This window comes from Suricata suricatta, chromosome 1, assembly GCF_006229205.1.
Source record: "Suricata suricatta isolate VVHF042 chromosome 1, meerkat_22Aug2017_6uvM2_HiC, whole genome shotgun sequence".
Lineage (NCBI taxonomy): Eukaryota > Metazoa > Chordata > Mammalia > Carnivora > Herpestidae > Suricata > Suricata suricatta.
In genome coordinates this window covers 75,987,423-76,003,536 of record NC_043700.1, presented here as the reverse complement: position 1 = coordinate 76,003,536, position 16,114 = coordinate 75,987,423, and the positions used below count along the sequence as shown (strand labels likewise).

At 38.8% G+C, this 16,114-nt stretch overlaps 1 protein-coding gene across 1 annotated transcript in view; it reads right to left on the bottom strand.

Annotated features, from left to right (window-relative positions):
• SLC10A7 (solute carrier family 10 member 7) overlaps positions 1-15,364 on the bottom strand; it is a 248,647-nt gene extending 233,283 nt beyond the window's left edge. The window contains exons 1-4 of the mRNA XM_029950898.1: positions 15,047-15,364; positions 8,180-8,262; positions 2,011-2,147; positions 260-389 (exon numbers count right to left, since the gene is read on the bottom strand). Of these exons, the coding sequence (XP_029806758.1) occupies positions 260-389; positions 2,011-2,147; positions 8,180-8,262; positions 15,047-15,146 (450 nt within the window). The 5' untranslated portion in view covers positions 15,147-15,364. The remainder of the gene's footprint in view (positions 1-259; positions 390-2,010; positions 2,148-8,179; positions 8,263-15,046) is intronic.
• Between the last annotated feature and the right edge of the window lie 750 nt (positions 15,365-16,114).

Here is a 16,114-nt window from a genome sequence, read left to right as displayed (position 1 = left end):
ACCTTTCCAATTCCAAGTCCTATTATTCTTCCTCTGTATCTCCAGGCTCTGGCCATCATCATCATTTTCCTGACCCTAGAATACACCAGACTTGTTCCTGCCTTACAGCCTTTGCACATTCTACTGTCTTTGCCTAAAACATTCTGCCCCAAGAACTCTATCATGTAAATTCATCACTGGCCTGCCTACCCAACCACTTTTAACCATCTCACACTGTGTTTTACTTTCCATCACTGACCTGTCTTGGTCATCTACCTACTTGTTTATTGTCAATCACACCCAAGTCTTCCCACCGTGCAAAACTAACTCGCACTTTGCCATTTTTGTTGACTATTATTTCTCCAACAACTATTATAACTCCTGGCACATAGTGCGAACTAAACAAGTGACTTGAATACAAGAATAAGTAATCTCAGTTGCGATCCTCAACATTACTATCAAGCAGACAGAAAAAGTGTGACTATTCTCATTATTTATAGGCAGCAAATTGAGGTTCAACACTATTACATGACTTCTTCAAAGTCACACAGCGAGTTAGGGACAGGGTCAGAAAGTGACTTCCAAGCTCTAAGTTCAGTGTTTTCACTATTATACCATATTGCTAAATTGTAATTTTAAACCATTTCAATTTTCTGAATTCATTAAATCTTTTGAATAAACACGATGTCATTTTTATGGAAGAAAAGTGTTTAATACAAATCTATTGTTAATTCAATTATCATATCAAGCATAAAAGAGAACAAGTAATAAAGTAAATGTTTGCTCCTTATATATTTTTTCTTTCCTATAGTTCTAAAAACTTATATTTAGCCACTATCTGTCTACATTTGGTAAGATATAGAATATACAAGTTAAAGTACCCAACTGACAGTCTACATTCTACACATGCACACATATCTTACATCTTCTAGTCCCTTCCATCTTTCTCCCAACACAGCTCTTTAAAATTTTCAGAACAGTGTCCATCCCAGAATGTGAAGATTAAACATTTTAAGACTGTGTTATAATTAAGAGTACATGTACTTTGACGATCACTGAGTAATACATGGAATTGTCAAATCACTGGACACTTGAGTGGCTCAGTCTGTTAAGTGTTCAAATCTTGATTTAGGCTCAGGTCATGACCTCACGATTCATGAGTTCAAGACCCACACTGGGGTCCGCACTGACCATATGGAACCTGTTTGGGATCATCTCTCTCCCTCTCTCTCTACCTCTGCCTCTCTCTCTCTCTCTCTTTCTCTCTCAAAATACAGAAATAAACTCTGTCAAGTCACTATACTATATACCTGAAACTAATATCACACTGTAGATTAACTATACTGAAACTACAATTAATTTTGTTAATGTTTATTTATTTTTGAGAGAGAGACAGAATGTGAGCAGGGAAGAGGCAGAGAGGGCAGGAGACACAAAATCTGAAGCAGGCTCCAGGCTCTGAGCAGTCATCACAGAGCCCAAGGTGGGGCTCGAACCCAAGAACAGCAAGATCATGACCTGAGCCAAAGTCAGATGCTCAACCGAGGGAGCCACCCAGTGGCCCTGAAATTACAATTTAAAACAACTGACTAATAAAACCCTTAGAAATAAGCAAAAAACAAACAAACAAACAAGAAATGATTGTGTTATAAAGTTCTTTGGTGAACCTTCTTGATGAACACTACCATTTTAAAGGAGAATAATTTTTAGGGGCACCTGGATGACTCAGTTGGCATGGCTTCGTGAGTTCAAGCCCCGGATCTAGCTCTGTGCTGGCAGCATGGAGTCTGCTTGGGATTCTCTCTCTCCCTGTCTCCGTGCCCCTCCCCTATTTGTGCTGTCTCTGTCTCTCTCAAAATAAATAAACAAACAACTTAAAAAAATTTTTTTCAGTGATAATAATTTTTAAAGTGTTTTTATTTTCTTATAAGATACCACACACAAGTCCTTTTGCATATAGTTGCCACGGAAACAAGAATGTCACTACAGATGCCTCATTAAAAGTGGACCCTTCAAAGTAGTTTGACGTACCCTTTTAAAAGCCATTCATTGATGGGTGTGATTGATAGAAGCTGAAGGAAAAGCCACATTGTCGCTGGGAAGAATGCAAGTGTAAAGACCTGGATGAGGAGGTGCAGCTTTATATGCACCAAAGCACTGGTCAGCTCCTGAAAAAATGAAAGACACAAAACAGCAAAGGTCAGAATATTATTTTTCTGAGGAAAGGCTGCTACTAAAATCACACCAAATAAATTAGCTTTTAACTTGGAAGTATTTCAGAGCTAAAACTCTTACCTCTAAGCATAACAGACAGACTTTAAGAAAAACAAAGAAGTATTTTAATATAAAATTTTGAAATATTATAATTTTATTTTGAATATATAAATACCCCAACAATTCAGATTTGTAAAATTCTGGACCAGGACTGAGCTAAGTATCTTTACAGTAGTACAAACCTGAGGATTGTTAACCACTATAAGCAAATAAGTATGTAACTACTTAAGGACCTCTCACATTTTAATTAAATGACTAACCTCTAGCAAGGCCTCACTTTGGCAAGATGTCACCAAATCTACACACAAATCCTAATTTTTAAAAATGTTTTTTGCGATAATATTCTATGATTCAAAATGGCTTTTTCTCCCCAAAATAAACTTTCTGGATTTCTTTGCGAATGCATACAGAACAGCAGCACTGCTGAGCCTGCCACTTTATGTAGGTTATCTCATTTAATCCTCGCCGCAGCTCCCAGCAGATATTATCAGGCTGTTTTACCGAGGAGGAGACGGAGGTTGAGAGCCACCGTAGCAAACACATCTCTCCTCCCTCCATCGTGTCACATTACTGCCCCAGCGGGAAGACACTCACATTGCACATGATCCACCAGGCACGTTATATGTCTCACAGCTAAAAACAGATAATGAGATAAACTTTGGGGTTCAAATATGTACAAATTCAAAGGCATTTACATACGAATTTCTTTGAGCTATGTGGCTATTCTGTTGAAAGAAAACAAACTCAGAAAGTGGTAGAAAAAGTAGTACAGTCCTATAAAACACGCAGGAAGTCATTAAAGCACACCAGAGATGCCAGAGACTCACCGGTTACAAACAGCACGGTGATGTCTACCCTAGTTCAAGTAAGACATTCAAGAGAGCCTCAGCCTCAGAGACATTTGCCAAAGCTTATCAGTTTAACGGACAGTAAGTGGGTAATGCAGACTCCGATCACCACTTTCCAGAATCTGTCTCATCAGCTCCCATTACCCATCCCCCGTGTGAAGACACGCAACAGTGCCAGTGTGGTCACAGAACATCCGGAATGACATCTAAGGAATTTCTGGCAAATGGAAAACACTGGGTAGACCAGACGCCACACCAGGTCCATGGATCAGATGGAAGATTAAAGCCATCCTTGTATCAGAATTCTTAAAGGTCCAATCCAGAGAAAACTTGAGTACCAGTAGTTCCATGAATTCTCAGCAGTTTTGAAACCAAATGCCACTTAGATATACTCAGAGGTATTTGATAAATGCCAAATAAATATTAATATTCTAATTTTTTAAAATTTTTTAATGTTAATTTATTTTTGAAAGACAGAGAAACAGAGCATGAGCAGAGGAAGGTCTGAGAGAGAGGAAGACACAGAATCCAAAGCAGGCTCGAGGCTCTGAGCTGTCAGCACAGAGCCCGACGCAGAGATCAAACTCACAAATCATGAGATCATGACCTGAGCTGAAGTTGGCCGTTTAACTGACTGAACCACCCAGGCACCCCTATATTCTAATTTTTTAATAGTAACTAAATGATCAGCCAGAATGCAGTACCTAAGGCATTTGCATATACTTTAGATAGGAATGTGAAACAGCACAACTTTTCTGAAAAGTAATTTGGGAATATATATCAAGGACTATAATACAATCCACATTCTTGGCCCCCCAAAAGGTTATGTCTAGGTACTTAACCTAAGGATATAAAAAGTGGTACAAGCATTTACATGCAGAATCGATCACAACAGCATCACCTATCAGGTAATGAGTTAAGTCCAAAAATGGGTGAATAATTAAGTAAATTAAGGTATAACCAGACTGCTAGGAGATTAAAAACCATGTTAAAGCCGTGTTGACAAGCATGTGGGAACACAAGGTCCTTCCCTACTTAACCAATAGGAATATAAATTGGCACAATCTAAGGACACAATCTGGCAACTCATTCCTTCCGTCAGTGAGAACCCTGCACTGTTTTAGGTATTTGGAATATCTGTCACAACGTAACACTGCACGTATCATGTGACTTAGCAATTCCACTTCCAGGAAGTAATCCTTCACACTTTCTCCCAACTGTGGGAACATGGGCAATTTTTAGGTTAGCCTTTGCAGCATTTTTGTAATAGCAAAACTTTACAAATTACCTAGATGTCCATCAGTAGAGGACTAGTAAAATATAGCATGACACATTCATAAAATAGAATGCTTTCCATCATACAAAAAGAAACACGGAGTTCTCTATGTGTTGATATGGAACAATCTTTAAGATATGTTTTTTGATTAAAACAAGACAAGGTGGCAAGCAGTACAAAATACCCTTGCTTGAAGGGGGTACAATACACATGTGTTTATACAGAATATCTCTGGAAAGATACATAGAAACTATTAACATTAGTTATGTCCAGGTATCAGCTAGAGGGGAGAAAAGAAGACTTCTTATCATATATACTTTTGTACCATTTGATTTATGTTCATGAAAGTAAGCAAAATATAAATTTTATATATACGTAGAAAAATTAAATTAAAATATTACATTATATAAAAAATTACCACCATACAAGTATCACATAAGAAAAAATGATTATGTGTATATGTATTTGATACTATGCAAGTTTACATATACATATGTGTATACTTACATATATATAATTTTTTAAGTATTTCATTTTTAAATATTCTATGTATAAAACATGTTTAAGGAAAAAAGGGACCAAAAAATCACAGAGATGTTAATGCTTATTATTTTTATTCTTTCTGATCTTTCTACAATGGGTAAATACCAGTTTTATAATCAGACAAAGTTTTAAAAACCAAAATGTAGTTTAAAAATACTAGCTGATCTAATAAGTGACAATTACAAACAACTACCATTGCCTCAGGGCAATGGAACAATAAAGAATCCAGTAAAATGAATCACAAAGCCCGACAATGTTGGGCCTCTTGAAAATAGGGAAATAACAGGCATGAGGTATCCCTAAGATTTTCAAGACTATCACAAAAACCCAGGGTTATAGATTTTCCATACCTTCTTCATACAAACATAAAGATAAAATAAGGTAACAAGGAAAAGAAAAGGTAATGAACACAGTAACATCCAAAATAGTCCTATTCCATGCATACCCACACAGAATTTAGGGCCACGTACTCAAATAAATGCCATCATGAATTATCGAAAAGTTGATTCTGCATGACATTTTATTTATTCACATGTAATACAGGTCAAATTCCATTAAAGTAAACTTAAGGAGATACTCCAAATACTTATTAAACCAGAATTATATCTGACAGTATTGAGAATTGCTTAAAATAAGGGGCTCTGACTGAGATGTAGAAATATTTTCATTGTATATCAATTTCCCTTCTAACCCTTATTTGACCTTTATTTGATTCACTTGTGAGAAATCAGCCTCATAGCTCTGGGCTAGAAACAAACAGCATGAACAGAAAGTTTAGACTTTGCTATATTTACTTCTAAGATAATAGAACTTCAAAAAATAATCTGTTGAGGAAAATAAGGAAAGACTTTATAATCTGCACTACTCAGGACCCTTGCCAGGCCCTGAACATCTTGCTCATCTCTGGTTCTATCTCAGTGCCAACACAGTGCCTTGTGGCCACAGGCACTAAACAGGTATTTGTTTAGATGAGATTTGCCACGCTCTATTAAGTGACAAATCCTCTGAAACTGTAGCTCCTAATTAGCTAAACATCAAATATACTTCAAATGTGACCTTACTTGACTTGAATACAATATATTTTCAGAAGACATTTCAACAGATATTTTAAAATCTAGAAATCAACAGTCATATAAAACTTAAGATTTAGCATGAAATCTTTTTAATATTAACAGAGTTCTTTATGATTTTAATAAGTGAGCAAAACAAATTTTAGAACATATATCATTCCGTCAATGTATGGGTAATCCTACATGAAATGTTCGATATAAACCAAACATGGATGGGACCAATGTAAATGCTCTCAAATAAACTCAAGTCAGTGATAACTTACTGTCTCCTGCATGTCAAAATGCACTATTTTAATAAGGGTCTAATATAGTAGTCCCCACTGAAATAAATTTAAGACTATTAACTAGAAAGCAAATAACAAGATTTCGACCTCCTAACTTTAAACCCTTGGTAGAGATGCCCAGGAAATTAGCAGGGCTTAAAAACGGTTTAAAAGGACACAAGGATGCAATCTAGAACATCTTCAACTGAATGGATCTTGAAAGTGACTTACAAGTAGTATAGTGAAAAGGGCCATTGATGGAAGAAATGGCTTTGATGGCTACTTAGATACCGTGATAAGCACGGGACCAAGGCATTTTATCATTAGATCCAAATTAGCTGGAATACTCTGAAGGTTTCCTAGGTGCTGACAGAAGAACTTGGCCCTTAGAGAAACGCTGAGAGCCGTGACATTCTTCCTTCTTGAACTCCTGCATCCCACCAAGTTGGCTGCTTTGCAGAATCACATTAAGCAAGAAGCTAAGGAGTGAGAGAATCAAGTCTCTTGCCAGGTTTCTCATGGCATAAGTAACAGCTGTAGCCCTTAAGCAGCCACCAGGGGACATAGTTAGAGCAACGGCCCAAGTAGAGGACTTGGGTGAGGCAGCTGCTCACAAAGGGCATTAGCCAAGACCAGCAGGAAGACCTCCAAGGAAGAACAGTCCAGTACCAAGGGGGTAGTAAATATTTTTCTGTATCACTAGGCACCACGTTTGAGAACCAGTAGAATGAAGGTGTTGACAGAAAAAACTGAGCCCTGTAAGCACTGATCATAGTCCTTCCATGTCAATATAATTTGCAAAAGCTGGAATTTAACATATTTAGGAAATTCCATTCTATGTCAGTTATTTTCAATAGAACAGGTAGTGAGAATATTCAGAATTTTTGAGATATAATTAACCAGATAGTACACAGGGATCCCATCTATATTTTTAAAAAAATGCTCCAATAAAAAGATTTATACCAACCAGATAACTACAGAATACATAAATTTACTAAAACCATATTTTTTCTATATTGCTACTAGGATGGTCCTTGTAACTAAATTTGGTCCTCATTCAAATCACATTAAAATAAAAGAAAATAAGTAAAGCAAGACATGATTCTGAAACAAAATTTTAACTTAAAAAGCTATTTCCAAAAAAAAAAAAAAATCCTTGCATAGTAAGATTTCCCTATTTACATAAGAATAAGCAGCTTAGAATAACAACTTTAAAAAACCCAAGGTCATTTCTTCAAGAGCAAATAGGTATTTTCTCTTCTTTTTCTTCTCCTTTTATATTATAAGTCAAAAGAGAATCATAAATTCTACTCATTCCTCTCCTGAATGTTAAAAATGTCTGATTTCTTTAATTCTGGGAGAATTCAGAATTCAGTGACACATTTATCAATAAGTAACATTAACCATATGTCTTCATGATAAATTGTGACATGGTATGAAAAATCCCAATTTTTCTCTTAAAATATTTATTAATATTTAATAGGTATACCAGCAAAGAATATACTTTAAAAAATACAAATTGGTTAAAGTTACAACATAACAGGCATCACTTGAGCAGCACGAGTCCCGAGAACCAAAGTTAAGGAAACCCAACTAAACATCAACAACTAAAGTCGCCACAGCAGTCACCACCCTATTGACCACCATACTCTGAGGAAGACCTCAAGTGGATGCTTCATTCAGTTCAGTTGCCGTATTAAAAATATGCCCATTGTGACCACACCCTCAAGGTCCATGTTGTTCAACTACAAAATTTCTATAATAGGTAGGTTCAAAACACAAGTCTTTTGCCAAAATCCTCTATTATAGTGATGCTTTTGGACCATAGTTACATACATCTTTACAAAAGGATTCTGATATTTCAAAATAATAACCAAAACTTGAAATTTTCTCCCTGCTTTTGATATGTCCCATAGGTGACAGTACCTCTGTTTTTAATGAGAGTCCACTGTTAAAGAATATTGTTGCAACAGCAATGTAGGAGACGGTTATTTCTGGCTTCAGTGGTCCTAAAGAGAGAGAAATAAGTTACTATTAGATAAGAATTTCCTGTAGATCACTTGGTATGAAAAAAGAATCCATTGAGGAAGTGCAAAAAGTACTTCAAATCTTAGTGTTGCCCTTATTACATTACTGTTCTGACAGGGTTGAGCATTTGTTGTGATGCAGTCCAACTCCAAAGGCGATTTTCCAGAAGGCAAGAACCACAGCTACTCAGTTCAGTACAGTATCCTCAGACCAGCAGAGTAAAAATAAACTGCTCTCACACAGGAGAGCAAATAGCAAATTTCTTCAGTGTAACGTCTAATGTATCTGCCATAGTATCAGTACTTACACAAAAACCAAAATTCCCCAAACCAGGAAAAAAGAGAGAGAAAGAGAGAGAGAGAGAGAGAGAGAGAGAGAGAGAGAGAGAGAGAGAAAGAGAATCAATGGAAGAAGTTCCCTTCTCTTTAGCAAATATTATTTTATTCCTTGTAGGATACCAGAAATAAAAACCTATATCCATGCATACGTTCAGTTTGGCCCATGGGTATTCATTCTACAAAGATGTACTGAGCATTTACTATGTGAATGACACAATGCATATAGAGCAATAGAGTATAACAATATGTTGTTTGCAAGTATTATTACATTGTGCCAGGCCCTGGCTATACTATTGTGAACCAACAGGCCTAATCTTTCCTAATCTAGAAAATCATCTCTGGAGTTAGTTAAAATCTTTGGCATCACCCCAAACGTGTTAACACTATGAGGACAACAGCGGCAACCCTAACTAATATTTACTTCTTTGTGTCACCTCATACAACTGTCTTGAAGACCTAATACATTAGCCAAAGAACAATACACTTTGAAAAGATGCCGTTCTGAGAAAATGCCATTTTGTACCTGAATACCAGTGGTTTTCCAGCAGGAGCGACTCTGCCTCCCACACACGTTTGGCAATGTTTGGAAACTGTTTTGGGTTGTTATAACTCTGCCAGGGGGGTGTGTTACTGGTGTCTAGTAGACAGAGATCAGGAATTCTGCTAAACAACCTGGAAGGCACATGACAGTCCTCGCAGCAACTAAGAATTACCGCGTCCAAAATGTCAGTAGCACTGAGGTTGAGAAACACTGGCATATGCCACCATTTTAAAATCTGATCGTCTCATATTTGACATCCTATTCAGCCCTCTCGTGTTGAGTTGAATAGTGTCCTCCTAAATTCATGTCCCCCCAGAACCTATGAATATGACCTTATTTGGAAATTGGTTCTTTGCAGACGTAATTGAATCAAGATGGGGTGTTACTGGATTAAGGTGGACCTTAACCCTATGACTGGTATTCTTACAAGTATAGGTAAATGTGAACACACAGGGGGGAGATGGCCATGTGAAGACAGGCAGCGCCTGGAGTCCTGTTACCATAAGCCAAGAAACACCAAAGACAACTGGCAACCACCACAAGCCAGAAACCAGGAAGGATTCTTCCCGAGAGCCTTCAGTGGGAGCACAGCCCTCAGCTTCAGAATTCTAGCTTCCAGAATAATTTCTGTAAAATAAATTTCTGTTGTCCTAAGCCACCCAATCTGTGTTTCTGGTGTGGCAGCAGAGGAGACTAATGCACTCCCTTAAGCAAAATAACAGAACCACAATCATGGCTCCTCCATTCGCTGCAGCCCTTCACTATACCCACAGATACCGCTCAATAGGGAAGACCAAGCCCAGGAAAAGTCACTAGTCAACAAGCACTTACTAATCATGTACTATATGTTAGGCATATAAATGCCTTAAAAAAAAGATCTCCTCAAACACGGCAACAAATTCTTGTATGTGGCATTTACACAAATTATTTTGCTGAGATCTGAGAAAAGGAACCAAACGGAAGAAGGTAAGAGCAGAAGGCATTACCTTTCAGGGCAGTAAAAGTGGTCCGAAACTTAAAAAGAAATACATTTTCATTCACTTGTGAATGAATATGTCTCTGCAGTTCACACTTACAAACACTATTTCCTCTACAACTGAGGAAGGAGATTCAGGAACAGATTTTAAAGTCAAGGAATCCAGCTTGTTTTGGAAGTAAACGTCTTCCAGGAATTTTAAATATCATGTTTGTTCATTTGTTTGTCTGAGCTCATTTTTATGTTCCTCCAATCCCCTGCTTTTTATGAGACCTTATTTTTTATCAACTACACTTCTGCCCACAGTAGGGCAGGATGGGTTAAAATTAGCAATGTGGTTGCAAGGGAAAGCTAGGGAACATGTCCAAAGATTATCTCCATAGCAAGCACATGACATTTACATAGATTGAAAGTTTCTTTGGGTCAGCTAAAGCATCTACCTTAGTTGCCCAACAACTACTTTTTAAGAAGCTAACCCTTCTCACATTCCACACATACATACATAAATACACATAATAACTATGAACTACTTGGCATAATTCAGTGGGATGGTTCCTGGCTTTTAATGTTCTAAATCTCGGAGATGGGGTTCACTGTCTTTTATATTAGATACACAGCTAAACAACTTTACGTGGTGGAAGAACATGGTGAGGATATCCCATGGCTTCCTACAATGTACCTTTTAAAAGGGAAGAAGAAATTAACTCTGATTTGGAGAGACCTAAAGCCCCTTTGAATCGTGATGACTGAGATATTATTAGATTGCCCAAGTTAGGAATGGGAACCTAGAAGTCACACAGTGCTGAAATAAACACTTGGTAAATATTTGCACAGAGGTGAGAGATGAGACTACATATAAAAATGAGATGTGAAAAAAAAAATGAGATTTGTCCCCTCTCCAAGACCATGATTACATCCTCCACGTCACCAAAATAGATCTGAATAAAACCTGAATCTTCAGACAGCTATAAAGTTCAAAGTGGAAATACAAGTTTTAGCTTTTCCTTTAAATAAAAGCAAAATAATAATAATAATAATAATAATAATAATAATAATGCTGATCAGTAAAAATGGAAAGGGAAAGCAAAATGAGAAGAAAAATTAGCCAGAAAAAAGCAAGGTAATTTTTGGGCTCCCCACATCCATGGGGAAGATAAAAGAAAATTATCTGGAATGCTTCAGAATGCAAGGAACTATTACCATTTCATAAAATCTACTCATCGCCAAGTACATTTCACTCCTAAACCTAATCTAAGATATTCATGCTAATGCACTTAAGCTCTAACATGTTTCACCGTAAGTTTTTTTAATGGAAAAATGAAGCAGTTTCCTTTTAGGATTTACGTCTTATTAATGTCAATAATCTAAATTAAGATGCAGGTAGAAATGAGAAACTTACTCTGTACTTCCAAAGAAGTAAACCTTTCTCTTCCCAGGAATGAATAGCACAGTGTTAGACTCTGGTAACTATAAAGTGTGCATAGCTCCACACTTCCTTGGGTTGCACTGGAGTAGATTATCAAAACTCAAAATCTACACATTGGCCTTTTATTTTCAACTTTCTTCTACGTATTTAAAAATGAAATGTACTGAGTAAAAACAACAGAGAACTAAGAATTAAATTATCGAGGCTAGTACATGTTATATTTTTTCTCATTTGAAAAGTCATTCAACTTCTCTAATTTTAGGGTTTCCATTACCTATAAATTTCCTGCAATGTACGACTCATCTAATGGCTATACAGATTGTTTTCAAAGGGAGGTCAGAACATAGCTCTGATACTTAAGTGTAGAAATCTTGCATCTACATATAAAGAGTATAGTTGTTAAGGTGCTGGTCCAGGTAAAGATGAAGCAAACACCTTAACAAGTTGAAGACTACTAAAACCTTTCCTAAAACAATATCTAGAAAACTGTTCTACTGAAAATCATTCAGGGGCACCTGGGTGGCTCAGTCAGTTAAGTGTCTGACCCTTGGGGTTGGCTCAGATCATGATCTCACAGCTTTGTGGGTTCGAGCCCCACACTGAGCTCTGTGCTGACAATATGGAGCCTGCTTGGGATTCTTTCTCCCTCTCTTTCTTTCTCTCTCTCTGTTGCTACCCCTCCCCCACTTATACAGTCTCTTTCAAAATAAATAAGCTTACAAAAAATTTTAAAAAAAAGAAAACGGTTCAGTCAGTGTGAATGCACTAAAAATCACATCCTCAAGTGTACAGAGCCCATAAATGGAATCTTTAACTAAAAATTACAAGTATACAGAGGTGCTTTAGACCATTCTAAAGAGCAAGATGCAATAGAAACATTTTCAGCAACCATTCCTCTCCTTGTTCCTAAATTTTTGTTGTTTTAGCTTGTAAAGTGAAAGTGTTACTAGGTACTATTTGGAGGTTTATTTCTATTTAAGAGGTTTCGCAGGTGGGAAGGTCAATTAAAAGCTCAACAAAATTATCAATCTGGAATCTAGCCCCATGTCGGGCTCCCCACTGAACATGGAATCTACTTAAGAATCTTTCTCTCTCCCTTGCTCATGCTCTCTCTCTAAAATAAAATTTAAAAAAGAAGAAGAAATACTAAACAATTGTTTGGTTTACTTTTTTGGAAAAAGTAACCTTTATACATGGACAGCTATCAGTTCATCTGAGTACATTGTTATTCAATATTTGCTGATTCTGCTCCATTCTTCTGGGCTAAAAATTGAGGCATAGAAAATATCTTTATTGCATAGAACCCTTCTTTACAATAGTTATTCACTTTAAATTATTTTTTTCCAAAAAATGTATATGGATTTTGCAACTCGTATGAAATAAAGAGAGTGCCCTGGTGTCCAGGGCTTCTTCCTTGGGTCTAACTAACCAAGGATGAGTCACCTGACCTGGGGTCTCAGTATCTTCATCAACTGTAAAAGCAGCATGTTAGCTTAAAATACTTAAAGGTCCTTTTAGTTCTTAACATTCTCCTCTTTTTGTTTAATGTTTTTTTTTTTAATTTTGAAGAGAGGAAAGGGGGAGAGGGAGGAAAGGGAGAGAGAGAGGGAGACAGAAACCCAAGTAAGCCCTTCACTGTCAACTCTCAGCCCAGATCTCCACACAAGGCTCACTGACCGATGAGACCATGACCTGAGCTGAAATCAAGAGTAGGACACTCAACCAACAGAGCCACCCAGGCGCCCCTTAACATTCTACTCTTATAATGAGACAAAGAAATGAATTAACAGCACAAGTACTGGAAAAAATGTTAAGCATTTTTAAGATACAATAATATACCAAAACTTCAAGAAGCAGAGTCAGAAGGAACAAACAAGACTACAGAATCCATCTTAGGCACGCCACTTCGACGAAGCCTGAGGGAAATGATTCTATGTTCAGTAACCCTTCTTCTGACAGCATCCTTGGAATGTAAGATAAAAAGTATTTTACCAAAACCTGCGCCTGCAGATTTAAACTTGAAGATAATACATCACCGGTAATTACACCTTAACAATGAGGAAATAAGAGATCTAACACCATACGCTACAAAGTATGTTACTGATGCTACTTACATGTGCATTCCAGATCACCACAAAGACACTCTAACTTGAATTCTGCCTCTCCAGCTAGTTCCAGAGACAGAGAGTACTCATTTGACAGAATTTGAAATACCAGCATTCACAAGTTTGCCAAAAGCTCCCGGAGAAGCCAGGTCAAAGATCCGAAGAAGAAACCATGATGAATATCAGGTTTATTCTCAGTTACACATTCACACATTTTGTACTAAGTTGACTACAGAAGGGGAAAAAAACATAAAATACACAAAAAACTTTTAATCCTCACAGTCTTTGTTCAAAAAATTCCTTTCAAAATGTTCTCTGAAGCTACTTCTAAACGGAGGAATTAAGGGTGGATGCTTGAATGAACCACTGTTCTAATGAGAGATCATTGCACAAATTTAACATTTAACAAAAAGGTACATATAACTTCAAATATCCTTCTGAGAACTTCCTAAAAAATTGTGGGTACTCGCTTCGGTCATTCTCTGTCCCTGTTGTGTGACTGACCCTATTAAAACTATCAATAAAGGTGGAAACTGACAAGGTCAAAAAGACAATGAATTGGAGAAATCCAATTAATGTTTATGATTGTGTAAGGGGGAAACCGCAGCAAGGGGAATAAAAGACTAATATTTCCACCAATGCCCACCACCACATTACAAGTCTCCCACTCACTATTCAGGGATCTGAGTATGATTTTATCCTGCCTACATTTCCTTGCCAAAATACACACTGCTCATAGTCTAACACAGCCTGGATCTGTTAGAGTACTAGCAAATGAGTCCCGGCAGCACACGGAAGTAGTGTCCTGTAATGAAAAAGTGCAACGTGTCAGTCGGCTTGGGAGTTTCTGGAGCGGTGGCAATTGCAACAAATCATCACTCTGCAACATGTGGGCCACAGAGTCTGAGTTGGGAGACTGAAGGGGTGTCCCCTTTTCTTCTCCCACTCCAACCCCCGCCCCTTTTTTAAAACGTGGGGCCGGGAAGGAGGAGGAATCCGGAAATAGACAAGGTAATGGTGGCCAAGATAGATAAGGAACTCCTGGCAACCTAACGTCCCTTGGGATAGGATGCTACTCTGAAGGCAAGAGGAGTTAAGTTTCATCCTCAGTAACCTCACTCCCTAACACTAAGGATACTCATAGATTGCTCACGGAAAAGGTAACCTGCGTTCAAATTCATTTGCCCCATTCCTAATTACAATCTCCGGGATTGGTAAATTAAAACATCAGCAGAATGGGCCGGAGGACACCCTGAGCTGGTCAGTGCCCTTGAGAGAAGCAGACACTCCCCAATTACGGTTTCCTCTCCTTTCCAAGACTCTGAAAATTAGTTCTGAAGTGGGAACCGCGATGGAGCGGTCAGAGGTGCAGCACTTACCCCCATTCACCCCTACGGACGGCTCCAGTTTAGCTCCGGCGATCGCCAGCACTATTCCAATCATGAACCATTCTTTCCTCATTCTCTCCAGCAGCCTCATGTTTGTTAGGGTGGGTGGGTTTTGTTTATTTGTTTGGCTTTTTTTCTTTTTAAGCTACGATCGCTTAATCCCCGAGGCCTCTCCACACTTTCCACGGTCCCTCCAGACATGCAGCAGAGCAAGTCAAATTGCCACTAGTAAACTAAAGACCAGGGGGTAGCTCCGGCGGCTTTGAGGAGGGCTGGGAGTAGTAGTATCCAGTGACAGGAAAGTCTCACTGAGCGCCGCCATCACTACCACGCGCCTCATAATAGACGTGCACACGACCACGGCGACTCTGGCCGATGCTCCCAAGTGCAAATGCTCTGAAGTGGACACTTGGGCCAGGTGGGCCTGCTCAAGCGATCGTGTAAGGGAAGCTGGCTGCCGGGTAGAGATGACAGACTCGCTGAACTCCAGGACCTGCAGAACCTTAGGAATGACTCTATACGGGAGAGACGTTAGGCTCCATAGCCACTTAGCCTTATCGAGGGTCCCTCTCCGACAAGCCTTTAGGCATAGCTGCCCGATCTCCTAGAGTACATCCACAGAGAAACTTTCTTTTGCTTCGCCGTGAGCTTACGGGGACTGCTAGCGTGGTTCTCATTCAGCAGCTGTGGCGGCGGGGTGCGAGGTGGTTTATAGCGTCGCTCTTCTTCAGGGCATTACGGCACTTTCCCGACGCCGGCGTTGACGTGTGCGCCGGGAGAAGGGGAGGCCACTTTGAGTCTCCTGGTTCTCGGTTGGAGCCTGCAGAGTTAGAGGCGCCCTGACCTCTGCTTGGAAAATCGGCTACCTCTTTGGGGGAGCCTCAGCCCCGAGAACGGGTTGAAAACTGGACGCGTCGAGCTGACGCCCAAGTCTGCAGGACCCTTGCCTTCCAGCATCCGCTACATCCTGGGAGGCCTGGCGGGTCCGAGTCCATTCGCCCACACCGCCTCCCGGGAGCGGAGTGGTCTGCAAGGTTCGTCCCCCCCCACACACACACG